The 14,644-nt window shown below is 42.4% G+C and overlaps 2 protein-coding genes across 3 annotated transcripts; one reads left to right on the forward strand and one right to left on the reverse strand.

Moving 5' to 3' along the window:
• Nucleotides 1-1,325: 1,325 nt before the first annotated feature.
• On the reverse strand, nucleotides 1,326-5,608 carry LOC110721098 (frataxin, mitochondrial-like). Of its 2 annotated transcripts, none has more exons than XM_021900223.1 (6): nucleotides 4,719-5,608; nucleotides 3,583-3,821; nucleotides 3,039-3,111; nucleotides 2,605-2,652; nucleotides 2,418-2,512; nucleotides 1,326-1,659 (listed from the first exon to the last, which is right to left on the reverse strand). In XM_021900223.1, the coding sequence occupies exons 1-6, from the start codon at nucleotides 4,755-4,757 to the stop codon at nucleotides 1,530-1,532; spliced, it is 624 nt and encodes a 207-aa protein (XP_021755915.1). In that variant the 5' UTR covers nucleotides 4,758-5,608; the 3' UTR covers nucleotides 1,326-1,529. The 2 variants fall into 2 exon arrangements, with proteins under 2 accessions (XP_021755915.1, XP_021755917.1); XM_021900225.1 differs by lacking the exon at nucleotides 4,719-5,608 and adding an exon at nucleotides 4,150-4,308.
• Nucleotides 5,609-8,183: 2,575 nt separating this feature from the next.
• On the forward strand, nucleotides 8,184-10,042 carry LOC110721062 (serine/threonine-protein phosphatase 7 long form homolog). The gene is made up of 4 exons (XM_021900178.1): nucleotides 8,184-8,381; nucleotides 8,490-8,609; nucleotides 8,707-9,141; nucleotides 9,223-10,042. The coding sequence occupies exons 1-4, from the start codon at nucleotides 8,184-8,186 to the stop codon at nucleotides 9,625-9,627; spliced, it is 1,158 nt and encodes a 385-aa protein (XP_021755870.1). The 3' UTR covers nucleotides 9,628-10,042.
• The last annotated feature ends 4,602 nt before the right edge of the window (nucleotides 10,043-14,644 follow it).

A 14,644-nucleotide genomic window follows, 5' to 3' on the forward strand; every position in this document is an offset into this window, starting at 1 on the left:
CTTAAAAAATACTAGATTAAATAAACTGTGAGGGTTGAGATTTAATCATAGTCATCCTCTTAAAAAAAAAAAAATCGCTTCGCTTTCGTCAAACTAGCTGGAGGGTCCAGCTGGCCAAGTGGATGCAAATAAGTCCTGCCGTCCTGGTTTGGAGTTACGGGGTGATTTTTGATAGTATCTGTTATATTGGGCTGCATTATTTGAACCAAAAAGAGGTATACAAATAGTAATATAGTATAAAGTCAAAGTTAAACTTGTTTAAGAAATTGGAGAACGTATTGATCAGGGTAGATAATAAATGTAATTGTAGCATAAAACATTAATATCGATTAAGGGTGTAATAATTTGAGATAGTAAGATGGAAGTGAGTGAAGAGTGAAGATCATGAATAATTTGCTAGAGCGAGCATATTTCTTATTCATGTTAGTCATTTAACCTTACAAGGTCATCACATCCTTAACCAAGGTCTCGGGATCGAGCCTTGGCTATGGAAAAAACCCCAGTTGGGAGGGATGCTGCCCTTTAAGGTACCCCTGCAAACTCCCGCAGGAGATTAGTCCACACGCCAAAGGCGGTGGGAACTCCCCATAATAGTACCAAAAATAAATAAAACAAGGTCATCACATTCGATCATATCATGGGTCAAAGTAGAAATCGGATTAGAGGTCATAAACTAACTTATGATCTACGTATAAATGTATAATGCCCAATTGACCATTGATATAGATTAATAAATCAATTATATATATGGAGCTTTTTATTAAATAGGTTCCTTAATATGTATCAAGAGCCTTTTATAAATGGAGCTCTAATCCTCATCTAAACTTTTTATTAAATAGGTTCCCTATAATATGTATCAAGAGTCCTATATGAAGTATATGTAAAGGGACATAATAGAGTATAAAACCAATGCTGAATGACTCTAATCATCGGCTCAAAAGAACATTTGGTTGAGTTACAAGCTTGCTTATAACCTCAATAGGATTTTACTCTAGATCGACATTAATGTTTCAAACGAACGTTTAATACTCGATTATAGTTTTCGCTATACATATTAATTTTTACAAAGAAAAAAAAAAGAATATAAATAACAAATTAATAACTTGCTTAAAACAAGTATGGTCATGGAGCAATCAATTAGCCAAACAGACTCGAAGAAGATAAGGTGTTATCATGAAAGTGATAGTTGATTATCTTCCAAAAATTATGCTGACCATAGTTTCTAGTCTACACGTTAACTAAGGTTAAGTTGCACCACTCTTTTTACATTCTGTTCTTTAAGAAAAGCCAAATAAAGCCAATTATAATACTTAGGAACAACGAAATGGGTGATGCAATGATTAAGCTTCATATTCGGAGGGAATGCGATTGTACATTTGTACATAGTTATATTGAGAGAAAAGAACTATTATGTTTACAATTTTTTAGAGGTACACCTATCTCTTGGTATACCTAGTTGCATAATAGAATTTCTCGGGAATATGTGGTGTTCCCTTACACAGACAAAACACAAATGAATGAATAAAAGATCAAGAGAGTTTGACAGATTCACCACACAGCTGCTTCAGCTCGACCTCTAAAATTCCCAGCAAATTTGCTTTATTTCGACGATAAACCCAGGCTTCAGAGCTGGGATCCCAGTCAAATCTTGAAGGACCACTGAAACATTATATTAAAAAGGTCCGTTCAGATTAAAAAGCTTGGGTGTTTTAAGAAGATAGAACGAACAGTAGGAAGAAAAAGGAAATTAATGCACATAACTATGAGTGAATGCTAGACTCTGAATAAAACAAATTATCTAAGCTAATTTCACCCAAAAAAAATCCTACTCCGTACTTTGTATCTGATAGTTTGTAAACCTCCAGTGAGGATATTGTGGGAAATCCAATCATGTTCTATTAGCATTTTTGGGAATGGGGCAACATTTTGGGACATTACAGCATGGGTTTTTGTGAATTTTATATCATGCAGTGGGAGTGACATTATTACCAGTAATAACACATGATGCAGCAAGAACAGGACTGATAAGAGAAAATATCATCATCCTCCCGCAGCACAAACAAATGCAGAGAATATTGTTATATTGGGAACTGTGGGGAACTGCTATCCCATGGCACACTGATGCTCAGTGTGAAGTATAACATCTATGGACATGAGCATCACTCATCAAACTTCAAAATAAACATACATAAATATGAAGATATGTGAGTCATGTACAATATGTCAACTATAAGCCACTTTATAATACCAGCACAATAGTTTATGTCAGCCAATAATTATACCAGTCTAATATGAAGTACTAATTAAGATAGTTGTATTCATGATATGCAAGTAGCTGTTATCATGCCTAGTACTCCGTAATACTAAAGAGGGAATAAATATAAGCAAGATTGCAAGAATACTATGTTCTTAATTACCTTACTGGAGAAGACAACCAGATCTGTCTGTTTGGCGTCTGTTTATTCACCACGTAAGTGCCCAGATCCCCAAGTTTCATGGTGAGAACTTCATTCTGCAATTAAAATTCTTTTTAATTTAACACTCTGTGTGGGAGATGTATGCATGCCGGTGTGCAAAATAATATAGGAGCAAAACAATTCTTACCCCATAATCTACGTCAAACCCATCAATATCAACAGTATCACCATATTCCTGCCAAGCATGAAAGCCATGTCAATAGACAAATATACCTACAATCTAAAAACCAATTATTGAAAACCCAGTGCATTGCTCATATCTATACCATACATCCATATAGAATTGTAGAATAATCATACTCATACGATAAAGCATCTTGAGCACTGCATACTAAAAAAAGTTATTATTTGTAATTTTTACCCCTGTTGCTCATCTTACTCTAGACAATAATAAAGCAATGATGTCAACAAAATAAAGACTGCACCTCAGTCCCTCACATTCTACTCCCTTTTCAACCTACACTCCCACTTGTCATACAACAATTGCAATGCACTTAATATCTTAAAAGACAATTGGCATAGCAGGAAGACATCAGCTAATACCAATTGACATATAATTACCTCGAGTTTCTCGAGCAGATGATGTATGGTGGAATCTGCTAGCCGATGAAACTCGTCTTCCTGAAGCACAGAACTGCTTTTGCATCAATTATTATCACAATCGCATCGATATATACTGGTACCACAAACACCATCAGTGACTAGCAATAAGGAATTTGTATTGTTCTTGAGCTGCTTTTTCATCAAATTGAACAAATATTCTTCGACCAAAAAAAAAAAAAAAAAAAAAAAAGGTGTATAATCACAAACAAAAACAAACCATCAAACAGCAGCACAGCAATTATACAAACAAAAAGATGTATACTTTCAATTCTAACAATAAAAAGGGTTTCAAATTCAAACCAAACCAAATCAAAATTCTAAATCAGCAACTTCCTTTACCACTTTAAATCCAAAAACAATCCCCAATTCAATTCTCCACAGTTCCAAACTAATTAACTAAATTTGGCCTCAAAAAACCCCTATCTAATTAACTAAATTGGTCCTAAAAACCCCTAAATTCTAAAAAGTACAACATACTGAGAAAAAAAATGAGAGTGAGTACCTATAATCGATGGGAGCAGGAACTTGAGATTCATCGACAACATTGGTAGAAAAAGTTCTAGAATAGGAAAGAAAAGCAGTGTAGAAAGAACGCGGTAAAGAGGAAGAAGAAGATGAAAGTGATGGTTCCAGAAGATTCCAGACAGTTCTAGGAGCCTTGGCAGCGGGAGCAGCTTCTTTGACATAGTAACGAGCAGGAATCACATTGTCCTTGGGTAAAACAGTCTGAATAGTATACATCTGTAGAAATCACAACAACATATGATAAGTTAACAGAAATACTAGGAAATCAGGGATTCTTATTGGAAAGCCAGCAATACTACAAACAAACTACAAGATTCAAAGCACAAAAGCCCTGCTCAAGCTAATACTCGACAAGTAAAACATAGCCCCAAAACGCAGCCAAACAAAGTATAAATCCCAGACCGAGCAAGGAAATATGTCTACAGCTCCCATACCCCAAAATCATAGCCCTGTTACTCGACAAGTAAATCATAGCCCTAAAATGCAGTCAAACAAACATATAAATCCCAGACCAAGCAAGGAAATATGTCTACAACTCCCATACCCCAAAATCATAGCCCTGCTCAAGCTAATACTCGACAAGTAAATCATAGCCCTGTTCAAAATAGTACTCGATAAGTAAATCATAGCCCCGAAATGCAGCCAAACAAACGTATAAATCCCAGAACCAGCAATTAGAAAAACATCGCTGCAATTATAACTAACAAATGTTTTTATAGCATTGTTTTCAAGTTCCGTCTCAAACATATTACCAATGCATTAACACATTAAAATATTCAATAATGAACAGCTCCAACAAAATCAAAATCATATACATTACGGAAAATCAAAATGCGACAACACATTGCCACTAATCCAATTTCTTTACTAATTCAAAACCAAAACCCTGACAACATCTCATTCTACCAATTGTTTCATAAAAAAGGCCAGAATTTGTTCAATTACACCCCATTTCTCGGAAATACAAATTTAAAATGTAAAGTTCGAATTCATGCTAAAGCCTAAATCGAAACAACATATATATGAGTCAACGATCATGAACAAATCTCAAGGAACACATTAGAATTGCAGATAAAAAAGTAGCATATAAGTCGAAGATTTTGGAAAATAGACCTGCTTAGATTTGGAGAGGATGCGAGAAGCGAGCGCCATTATCGAGTATGAAAAATCATCAAAGCGGTATACTCGGACGAAACCTCAAGGGCAACTAATCTATCTACGTTGATTCGGATTCGGGATTAATTACGGGTGGTTAGATTCCACATCCCTTCCAATTATTATTGCAGGGATCGAACCCTATCAAGTGCAGACTCAATTACCACTGCACCAGCAATCAATTGGTACAATTCATGCGTATTTGATTAGTTGTATTGTTGTAAACACAAATCACTAATGGTCTCCCAAAACAAAAATCAAATCAAATCAAAATAAGTCTAATTAAGTTCAGAGGAAGTTCAAGTTTATCCCCTCGATAAACTTTAAGTGTTTATCCGGGGGTATATGCGTCATTTCGCGTCTCTGAGTAAGGGTATACAAGTAAATTGAGCGGGGGAAGTGTTAACAGCCATTATGTTGGAAAATTTGACTCTAGTTACCTTCTGTTAACCAAAATGTAACTCAGGTAAACTCAACCTTCTGTTAACCAACAAGTAACCCAAGGTAAACTGTTCGATTTTGAAGGGGAAGGAGCCTGCAAAATGACGGTGGTGACAAAGACGATGGCGGCTGGAAGGCGATTTAAGGTTTCAGATTTACGGTTTTTAAGACGGTGGTGATGGGCAAGTCGCTTTGCGGTGTCGAAGACGGTAGTGGCGCTGGTTTAGCAACTTCAGGCGGCAACAATTGGAGTGGTGGGCCATCAGGCGACGGCGATTGGAGTGGGTATCGACTGGTGGCTTCAACGACTGAGGAAGCGGCTATTGGGGCGGTGCATGGTTGTGGGTATATATGATTTGTAATACTTACTCCAAGTTTTTGTCGATTTTGCTTATCTTCATCCCCTCTCTCTGATTGTTGAGGGTTAAAAGAGGCTTAACTGTCGTTAAGACCTACATTCCACTTTTTATCTGACACATGTGTTTACTTTATCCATATGTAAGCAATCTAGCAATTTCCAACTGATCTGTCACATGTTCACTCATGCGCACCCTGAGAAAACTTCCTAGGAAGTCACCCATCCCAAGACTACTCCCAGCCAAGCACGCTTAACTATGGAGTATTCTTAGCATATGAGCTCCCTAAAAGGAAGATGCAAGCACGCTTAACTATGGAGTATTCTTAGCATATGAGTTCCCTAAAAGGAAGATGCATCTTGTTGATATGAGTAGTATATCAAATCCTTTTAAAGCAATCATGAGGGGTATTACATACACCCCCACTTGAGAACGGCAACGCCCTCGTTGCGCCTGGAAAGCTAGGGACTCCAGTATTATGCCTAATGGCAACTGGGTAGCCAAAGTGTTACATCCAGTCTGGTTACGGCCATATGGCCCCAGAATTCTCCCCCGCTAGACGACTGACATAGGATTAATTATCCACGGTCAGCACGTGGTCGAAGGATTGCTCTAATACCATTTGTAACACCCCGACTCCAAACAAATTAGGGAGGGGCCTATTGTCATAAAATGCGCATCGAGGGCCAACAACTGTCCCCACAAATAAACACAAGTCCTTCTGGCGCATTTTGTCCTCACTCATGCGCACCCCGAGAAAACTTCCCAGGAAGTCACCCATCTCAAGACTACTCCCAGCCAAGCACGCTTAACTATGAAGTATTCTTAGCATATGAGCTCCCTAAAAGGAAGATGCATCTTGTTGATATGAGTAATATATCAAATCCTTTTAAAGCAATCATGAGGGGTATTACAAGTGGAAGATGTTTATCGAGGAGATAAATGTGGGGCTCCTCTTAAGTTCAAGATAGGTTGACTAAATAAAATACTACGAAGTAATCAAATATTGATTTATTTAACATATCAAATGCAATCTTATGTGAAGTATATGCCCCTCGAGTTGATGCAACTCATGCAAGCACCAATTGGGGTATCCATGTCTTTCACAATTTTTTGAGTGTGTGCAAATGGGGTTGAGGGTGGAGATATAATACCAAATAAGGAAATGGTGCAATTTTTAAGGGAGTATGAAGATTAGTTTGGTGAATTCATATGGTTTACTCCTTGCTTTCTACTCCGTTCTGTATTTTTAGTCTATGACCACTTGTAAGCTTTGATTCAATCCTTAATAAAGCACATTTTGCCTATGAGCCAAACAAATAGGGTTAGAGATAGTATAAAGTAGGCGAATAAACAAAATCTAAGTATCAAGAACAAATTTTAGAAAAAAAAAGTACAGAGTATATGTAACACAACAATAAATGGATGATTTATACGGAGTATGTTAGTCTTGTATTTTTGTAACCTATTTTTAATACTTTATGATAGGAGAAAGATAGAGAGAGTTTATTAACTAAAAAGGAAAGTAATGTAACTAATTTAAAACTTTCTTTTTAACAAAGTAATGCAATTAAAAAAAAAGTACATTTATTTCAGATGTAAAGAACGCATTCATCCACACAATTTTTCATGAAAAAAGGCTTCACGACAACCTAGCGTCCTAGCCCACACACTCTAACTTTTCCCTCAACGCACACTCTATCGAATTATTGATGGAATTGTTTCAAAAAAAAAAAAATTATTGATGGAACGAATTAACACTCTTTCAATGGACACCAAAATTAAACCTTGGAATCTACGATAGGGATGCTCCCATTACACAAACAACTCTCATCCCTAATGTAACCTTTGATGTTTCAAGAATAGTCAACGAATTAAACCAGTAGAATTGCACGATTACATTACATAAAATTCCAAATCGAAAAAGTTAAGTTAGAAGACATAATGGTAGTAATGTAGTATGTACAACGACATGAGCTAAAGAGGTCCCAATTATCAATCTTTTCATAGCTAGTCATCGTACAAGTTGTAATAATTAAGCATTTCAACTCATTCGGAAACTTAATTAAAGTGACAAAGTTACAGTCAGACAAGTAGGCTTGCTTGGTCTATTAATTTTAGGCACCAAACCAAATATGCATGTTGCTTTCATTTTAAAGTTGAACGTTTTTCCAATTTGAGCTCTAAACGTAAACTATTGACAAAAATGGTTGCGTGGCAAAACTATTTACCAAACTAAGCTTCCAGGGTAAATCGCTGTCTCGGACAGCGTTTTACCCCTGGTTTTTTTTTTAAAAAAAATTCAACTGGTAAACGTTGTCCCAGACAGCGTTTTACCTTCTGTATTTTTTTAAATTCAGTAGGGCATAAAACGCTGTCTCGGACAGCGTTTTATCCTTGGGTTTTTTTAAAAAAAAATTCAATGGGTAAAACGCTGTCCGAGACAGCGTTTTATGCCCTGTTTTTTTTTTAAAATGAAACGCTGTCCGGGACAGCGTTTCATGGCCATATACCCTAATATCAGCTCGTTTGCAGGCATTACACCACCAGGTTCATGGTGGGGTGGGGAATCGATCCTCGCGTTTTGGCGTACGTCGAGTTTGTCGGTTTAGGTGGTTTTCACCGTATGGCGTATAGGGAGATCGATCGAGCGCTTGTCACTGCGCTCGCGGAGAGGTGGAGACAGGAGACGCACTCCTTCCACCTACCTGTTGGTGAGACGACCGTTACGTTACGGGACGTGGCGATTCTTACGCGCCTTCCAGTACATGGGTCTGCGGTGACAGGACACGCGTTAGTCGATCCCGTCGGTTTGGTTGGTCGGGTACTTGGTGTCTAGCCAGGTCCCGCCGATATTAGGGGATCCGGGTTGAGGACCGGCTGGGTCCGTGAGACTTTCCGTGAGCTACCACCAGGGGCTGATGACGCCCAGGTTCAGAGATACGCCCGGGCGTACTTGTTCTTCCTCATCTCGGGCGTGTTGTTCGGGAATAAGAGCGGGATCCATCTTCCGTATTACCGAGACGCCCTAGACCGACTCACCGAGGACCAGGTAACAATTTAAAATACAGTTTTAGCTTTTTTGTTTTAACATTGTACTTGTTGCGAACTAACATATTCATAATATTACTGTTGATGTGTATTTACAGGTGACATGGGACCCGTATGTACCTGACTTGGTAGATGCCATGCCTCCACATCTGCTAGACCATCAGGCGGAGTGGCGTGCTAGGGTCCCCCTGATCTGTTTCGAGGTTGTGGAGAGTCACCTGCCCGACCGAGTCATGAGGCAGTTTGGACTACGCCAGACTATCCCACAGGGGTGTGACACTAGTGTACAGCTTCACGGCATTGATCGTCGGGGAAAGGGGGAGACCAGCTGGGCGCTGGAGCATTGGCGTTTCCTTCAGCTATGGGAGCAACGGTTGGAGTTCATCGTTGGAGGTGATCTAATGCAGGGGGCTATGGATCCCGACGATCCGTACATGGTGTGGTACAGGCGTATCACACGACGCTTCATCAACCCCAGCTACGCACCACCATCCACACATTACCATCCAGCATATGACATCATTAGCGGATATGTGAGTTATTATTTTTCTACTCCTTTTCAACAATTTCCATATTTGTATGCCATAGATCTGACTGATCGATGATTACTGCAGGCGGCGGATATGGTGGCGATGGTTGATGCGCTATCAGTCTCCCTTGAGTGCGGACCCACTAGAGCCCAGGTCGAGCAGGTGCGAGATATGGGCGTCGCTACCTTACGGAGATATGGTCACGCTCATCTCGCCCACCGGCGGGACGGTCATGATGGCAACTCACAGTTCGATCTCGGCCAGAGCAGCGGTGGATGTGATCCTACGTCACCCAGACACGCAGAGGATTACAACATCCACAGTACTGCGCCCTCTGGTACCCAGGAGGACCCCTCGTCCAGTCAGCTGACTCCCCCACCGCCCCGAGACCCATTCACCACCGTCACTCATTACAGGCGGCGACGTGTCAGACGGAGGGCCGACACTCAGGAGGCAGGACCTTTACCCCGAATAAATGAGTCGGGCTAGTATTATCTGTTGTATTCCCTGTTATTTTGTGTAATGATGTACATAACACTTATGAAATTAATATAATAAATCTTTTTTGAATGACTCCGTGTGTGCTTTGAAGTTAATTTGGTGGTTGGACTGTTGTTGGGCTGTTTCGAGTTTTCTGCAGTGCTTAAAGTTGACGGAACTCCCAGAATATGGTGGTGGTACGTGGTGGGGAGTGGCGGAGTTGGTGGTCGACGGTGGTGGGGTAGGGCTGTGGAGCTGGCTGTTGTGGTGGCTGTTGGAGGACTGCAGCATGCAAGCTGTTTGCTGAAGCTTGTTTTCTGCCTGGATGCTGGTTGCTGTTTCCAGCAGAAAAGCGCTGTCTGAGACAGCGCTTTATGTTCAAGCATAAAGCGCTGTCTGAGACAGCGTTTTATGTTCAAGCATAAAGCGCTGTCTGAGACAGCGCTTTATGTTGAACATATAAAATAGTTGTAGTTGAATTTTTTTTTAAAAAAAAACCAGGGGTAAAACGCTGTCCGAGACAGCGATTTACCCTGGAAGCTTAGTGATTAGGGGATTTTTATCCACCAATCACCGTCTGACAAGTGGACCAACCAGGTTCCGCCACGTGTCCTTCACGAAGGCCAACAGGAGCCTGCCACGTGTCAATCACAGATACGTCCTCTACGGACCAATTTAGACACGCCACGTGTCCACCCATGCCAAATGGGAAAACCGGCCATCAAGGCCCAATTCAGTCTAGAGGCCCGATCAGCCCTAGGTTTACCTTAAACCTAGAGAGTGGCACGCTTCTCAAGGCTATAAATACTTAATTAATCCTCATTAGTTAGGTAATCGAAAAATCAAGAAATCAAGCAGAGAAGAACAGAGTTATGACGGAACATCAACAACCGGCTAATCTCGCTAACGACGCAGATTACCAACACTAAGCACTCTCACCTAGAGAGATCTCATTACTTTAATTTCCGTATTAATTACTCCTTAATCAGGTACTAACTTGACCGTTGGAGGCGGAGCTCTCAGGAGTCTCCGTTATTTTGCAGGTACAGGCGTCCGGTTCCAGTCTCGGAATTGTAACTCTCCCGCAGGACATCAGAAAACCCCGAAACATTTGGCGCCGTCTGTGGGGAGAGTACTTCAGAGATGGCATCCAAGTCTGTACCGACTCCAGAAGAGAGGCGTCCCCTAGACGACCCTCAAGTTCAGTCGGACCATGATACCGAAAGTGAATTTGAAGTTGAAACTCATACAGCTCCAGACGGGACCCTAAGGGCCCGACGTACCCGCCATACCGAAAGGAGGGAACGGGAGCATCTTCAAACAGGAAGCGAGCCAGCAGGCGCACCGCTTGCTCGGCAACAGGCGACTGATGGGTCTGCTCCCATCACAAGGAACGAACTCATGACCTTCATGAGGGACTTCAAGGGAGAGATTCAAGAGTTGATCAACAAAAAACCGCCTGCTTCAGTCAAAGAGCAGTCGGCCAAGAAACCTTCCACTTCACTGAAGAGGAAGCCAGTTCAAGGGCGAGAGGCGACTCCCCATCCTAAATCCAAGAAGCGGGAGCCACCTGCCCTTGATTTCACAAAACTCCGTTATCCTACGGGAAATAGGAAACCGGTTCGTCATATTCAGGCGGACGGGTCAAAGCAAACGTTCACAGATGCTCGGCTCCTGCTAGAGCAGAAGAAGAGTGACCGATTATCAGAGTCGGCTTCTACTTCAAATTTTCAAGACAGTTTGCGAAATGCCTCAATGAGGCATACTCAGTCGTACCATGAGAGTCAGTCAGGCGGCACCTCCCGTCAGTCCGGCTTTCATAGTGCCCAGGCGGTACCAAACTTACCATTTGTGCCGCAACAACAGTATTTTATGCAGCCACCTCCATTTGGTGGACCTGCAGCAAAAAACGTCCAACCTATGGACTGGCAGCTACGGCTGCTTAGACTTGGTGAACAGCCGTCGGCCTTCTCCAAGGAAATTACTGAAGCCGCTCAGCCGGCCAAAGTAAAAAATGTTCTAGTAGGCGCCTATGATGGCACTACTAACCCTGAATACCATCTGATGGCATTCACCAACCTGATGTACCTTCAAGGGTTGGATGATCCCACTTGGTGCAAGTGTTTCCCAGCGACTCTCAAGGGAATTGCACAGCAATGGTTCGGCAACCTGCCGACTGGTTGTGTAAACAGCTTCAGGACGCTTGCTTACTTATTTGCCTCCAACTTCGCTATGAACATCCCTGCGAAGAAAACGACCCTTGATTTGGGAACAATTCAGCAGGGCGAGAAGGAGGGGCTACGTTCTTACATCAGGCGGTTCAACCTGATGAGAATACAGATTCAAGGGTTACCGGATGAGGTAGCTTATACTGACTTTTTTAGAGGTCTCAAAGACGGGTCTACCTTCAAATTTGATTTAGTTCGAAAAAGGGTGGCGACTCTTCAAGAGGCCTTGATTGAAGCAGAAGCCTATATACAGGCGACTGATCTGTGTACGATAAAACAGTCGGACGGGAAGAGGTTCGACAATAGAGAGGGACGACAGAAACAGTCGTCCAACAAAGATGAGAAAAGAAAAGAGGTCTGGGCGGCTGACTCCTCTAAACAGCCGACTCAGAAAAAGAAAAAAGAATTCAAACCATACTCCCCAAAGTATGTGTTTAACAAGGATAACCAGAGTATCCTAAAAGAAATAAAGGGACGGTTCTCAACTGAGAAGCCGCTCCCCATGAAGGGTTCTGCAAGCAACCGGAACCAAGACAAAATCTGTGCTTATCATGATGACGTTGGTCATCACACAAATGACTGCATCAGTCTCATGCGGTACCTAGACCGCTTGGCTGATCAAGGTGATCTTGACACTTATGTCAAGAAATCTACGGGGAACACTTCCTCAAAAAAGCAGTCGGCCAAAAAGAATCAACAGGCCGACAGTTCCGATACAGATGATGCAGTCGTCTACACCATTGCAGGCGGCTTCTCAGGAGGCGGCCCCACTATTAGGGGCAACATACATCCGGTTAGATGTAAATTCTGTTCACCAAGAACGGCCGTCCACATATACGTTTCCTGAGATTGTCATCACTAAAGAGGATCTAGGAGGAATAAGGGGGCCGCATGACGACCCTCTCGTTATTGAATGTAAAGTGGCCAACCAGAGAGTTGGCAGAATCCTCATCGATACCGGGAGCTCCTCAGATCTCATCAGCAGCAAATGTCTGTCAAAACTGAAATATCAGACGGACTGCATACATCCGGCCTCCCACCCTTTAATAGGGTTTGGAGGAGGAGGAGTCCACCCACTGGGACGAGTAGATCTACCCATTCGCCTGGGCGAGAAAGGGGAAGGACGACACATGGTAGTCCGGTTCCTAGTAGTAGAGGAACTCTCGGCCTACAACATGATTCTGGGTCGACCAACCCTGAATAATTCCAAGGCTGTTATAATCCCGTCTCTTATGCTGCTTAAGTTTGAGAGGGATGATGGAACAGTCGGCTCCCTAAGGGGAGATCAGAGGATGGCCCGAGAGTGCTATCTCTCGGATGTCAAGCCCACTGTTATGGCCACTGGGTCAAGTGGAGAAAAAACAGACCTTGACAATGTCAAGAAGAGTGCGCCTGTTCAAGAAACAGGCGACAAAAAGAGAAAGGCGTCCCAGACAGAGTCCGCAAGAAAAGCAAGAAAATAGCAATCATTGGCAGAGGAGCGGCCGGATGAGTTCCGCCCTCAGCCGGCTGGTGAGCATGCGGACCTGATATTAGACGACTCCCGTCCTGACCGAACAGTCAAAGTTGGGACGACTGCTCTGAGAAACCTTGGTGACGACTTTCACAACCTGTTGAAAGAATACAAGGACATCTTTGCATTTGAAGTCCATGAAATGCCAGGCATTAGTCCTGATCTGGCAGTACACAAACTCGCTGTGGATCCGAAAAAGAAGCCAGTACGGCAAAAGAAGCGGAACCATGGTGAAGAAAGAGGGCAGGCGGCAGCCGCCGAAGTCAAAAAATTACTTGATGCAGGGTTCATTCGGCAATGATACTTCCCAGATTGGGTTGCAAATGTGGTGCTTGTTAAAAAGCCGAATGGCACCTGGCGAATGTGTGTAGACTACACAGACTTGAACAAGGCGTGCCCCAAAGACAGTTACCCTCTGCCTAAAATTGATAACCTGGTCGACTCAACAGCCGGACATGCCTTGATGAGTTTTATGGACGCCTATTCTGGTTTTCATCAAATTCCTTTATGGAAGAAAGATCAGGAGAAGACGGCCTTCGTCACTGATCAGGGATTGTACTGTTACACGGTCATGCCGTTTGGTCTTAAGAATGCCCCGGCTACCTTCCAACGAATGATAAACACAGTGTTCTTTAATCAGATTGGGAGAAACGTCGAGGCATATATTGATGATATGATTGTCAAGACTAAACTTCAGAAAGATCATCTGACGGACCTCCGAGAAACTTTCGCCACACTCAGGCGGCACCATGTCATGCTCAATCCCAAGAAATGTGTATTTGGAGTTGAGTCTGGGAAATTTCTCGGATTCCTTATCAATCAGGGAGGAATAGAGGCGAACCCTGAGAAGGTACAGGCGGTCATTGACATGCAGTCGCCTCGTACCGTCCGAGAGGTTCAGAAGTTAACAGGTTGTCTGGCGGCCTTGGGGAGATTCCTAAGCCGATCAGGCGACAAATGCCTATACTTTTTCCAGGCAATTAGGAAAAAGGCAAGGTTTGAATGGGGGCCGGATGCTGAGGCCGCCTTCCAGAAATTAAAGGTTCACTTGCATTCCTTGCCGAGGCTGGTCAGCCCTTTGCCCAAAGAAGATCTCTACATGTACCTGGCCGTCTCTGATCATGCGTTAAGCGCTGTGCTCCTAGCTGAAAGGGACGGCTGTCAGCTCCCGGTCTACTTTGTCAGTCACGTACTGAAAAATGCCGAGTTGAGGTATCCCCTAGTGGAGAAATTTGGTCTTGCACTCTTCATGGCTGTTAAAAAATTGAAGCCCTACTTTTTGGCA

Source organism: Chenopodium quinoa, unplaced genomic scaffold, assembly GCF_001683475.1.
Source record: "Chenopodium quinoa cultivar QQ74 unplaced genomic scaffold, ASM168347v1, whole genome shotgun sequence".
NCBI classification, from domain to species: Eukaryota; Viridiplantae; Streptophyta; class Magnoliopsida; order Caryophyllales; family Amaranthaceae; genus Chenopodium; species Chenopodium quinoa.

Coding starts and splice junctions, on each gene's coding strand:
- LOC110721098 (XM_021900223.1), bottom strand. CDS start 4,757: ATGGCGCTCGCTTCTCGCATCCTCTCCAAATCTAAGCAG. Junction 2,513..2,604: donor GGTTTGACGTAGATTATGGG/GTAAGAATTGTT, acceptor TTTTAATTGCAG/AATGAAGTTCTCACCATGAA. Junction 1,660..2,417: donor TGGTTGTCTTCTCCAGTAAG/GTAATTAAGAAC, acceptor ATAATGTTTCAG/TGGTCCTTCAAGATTTGACT.
- LOC110721062 (XM_021900178.1), top strand. CDS start 8,184: ATGGCGTATAGGGAGATCGATCGAGCGCTTGTCACTGCGCTCGCGGAG. Junction 8,382..8,489: donor CCGTCGGTTTGGTTGGTCGG/GTACTTGGTGTC, acceptor GATGACGCCCAG/GTTCAGAGATACGCCCGGGC. Junction 9,142..9,222: donor ATGACATCATTAGCGGATAT/GTGAGTTATTAT, acceptor TGATTACTGCAG/GCGGCGGATATGGTGGCGAT.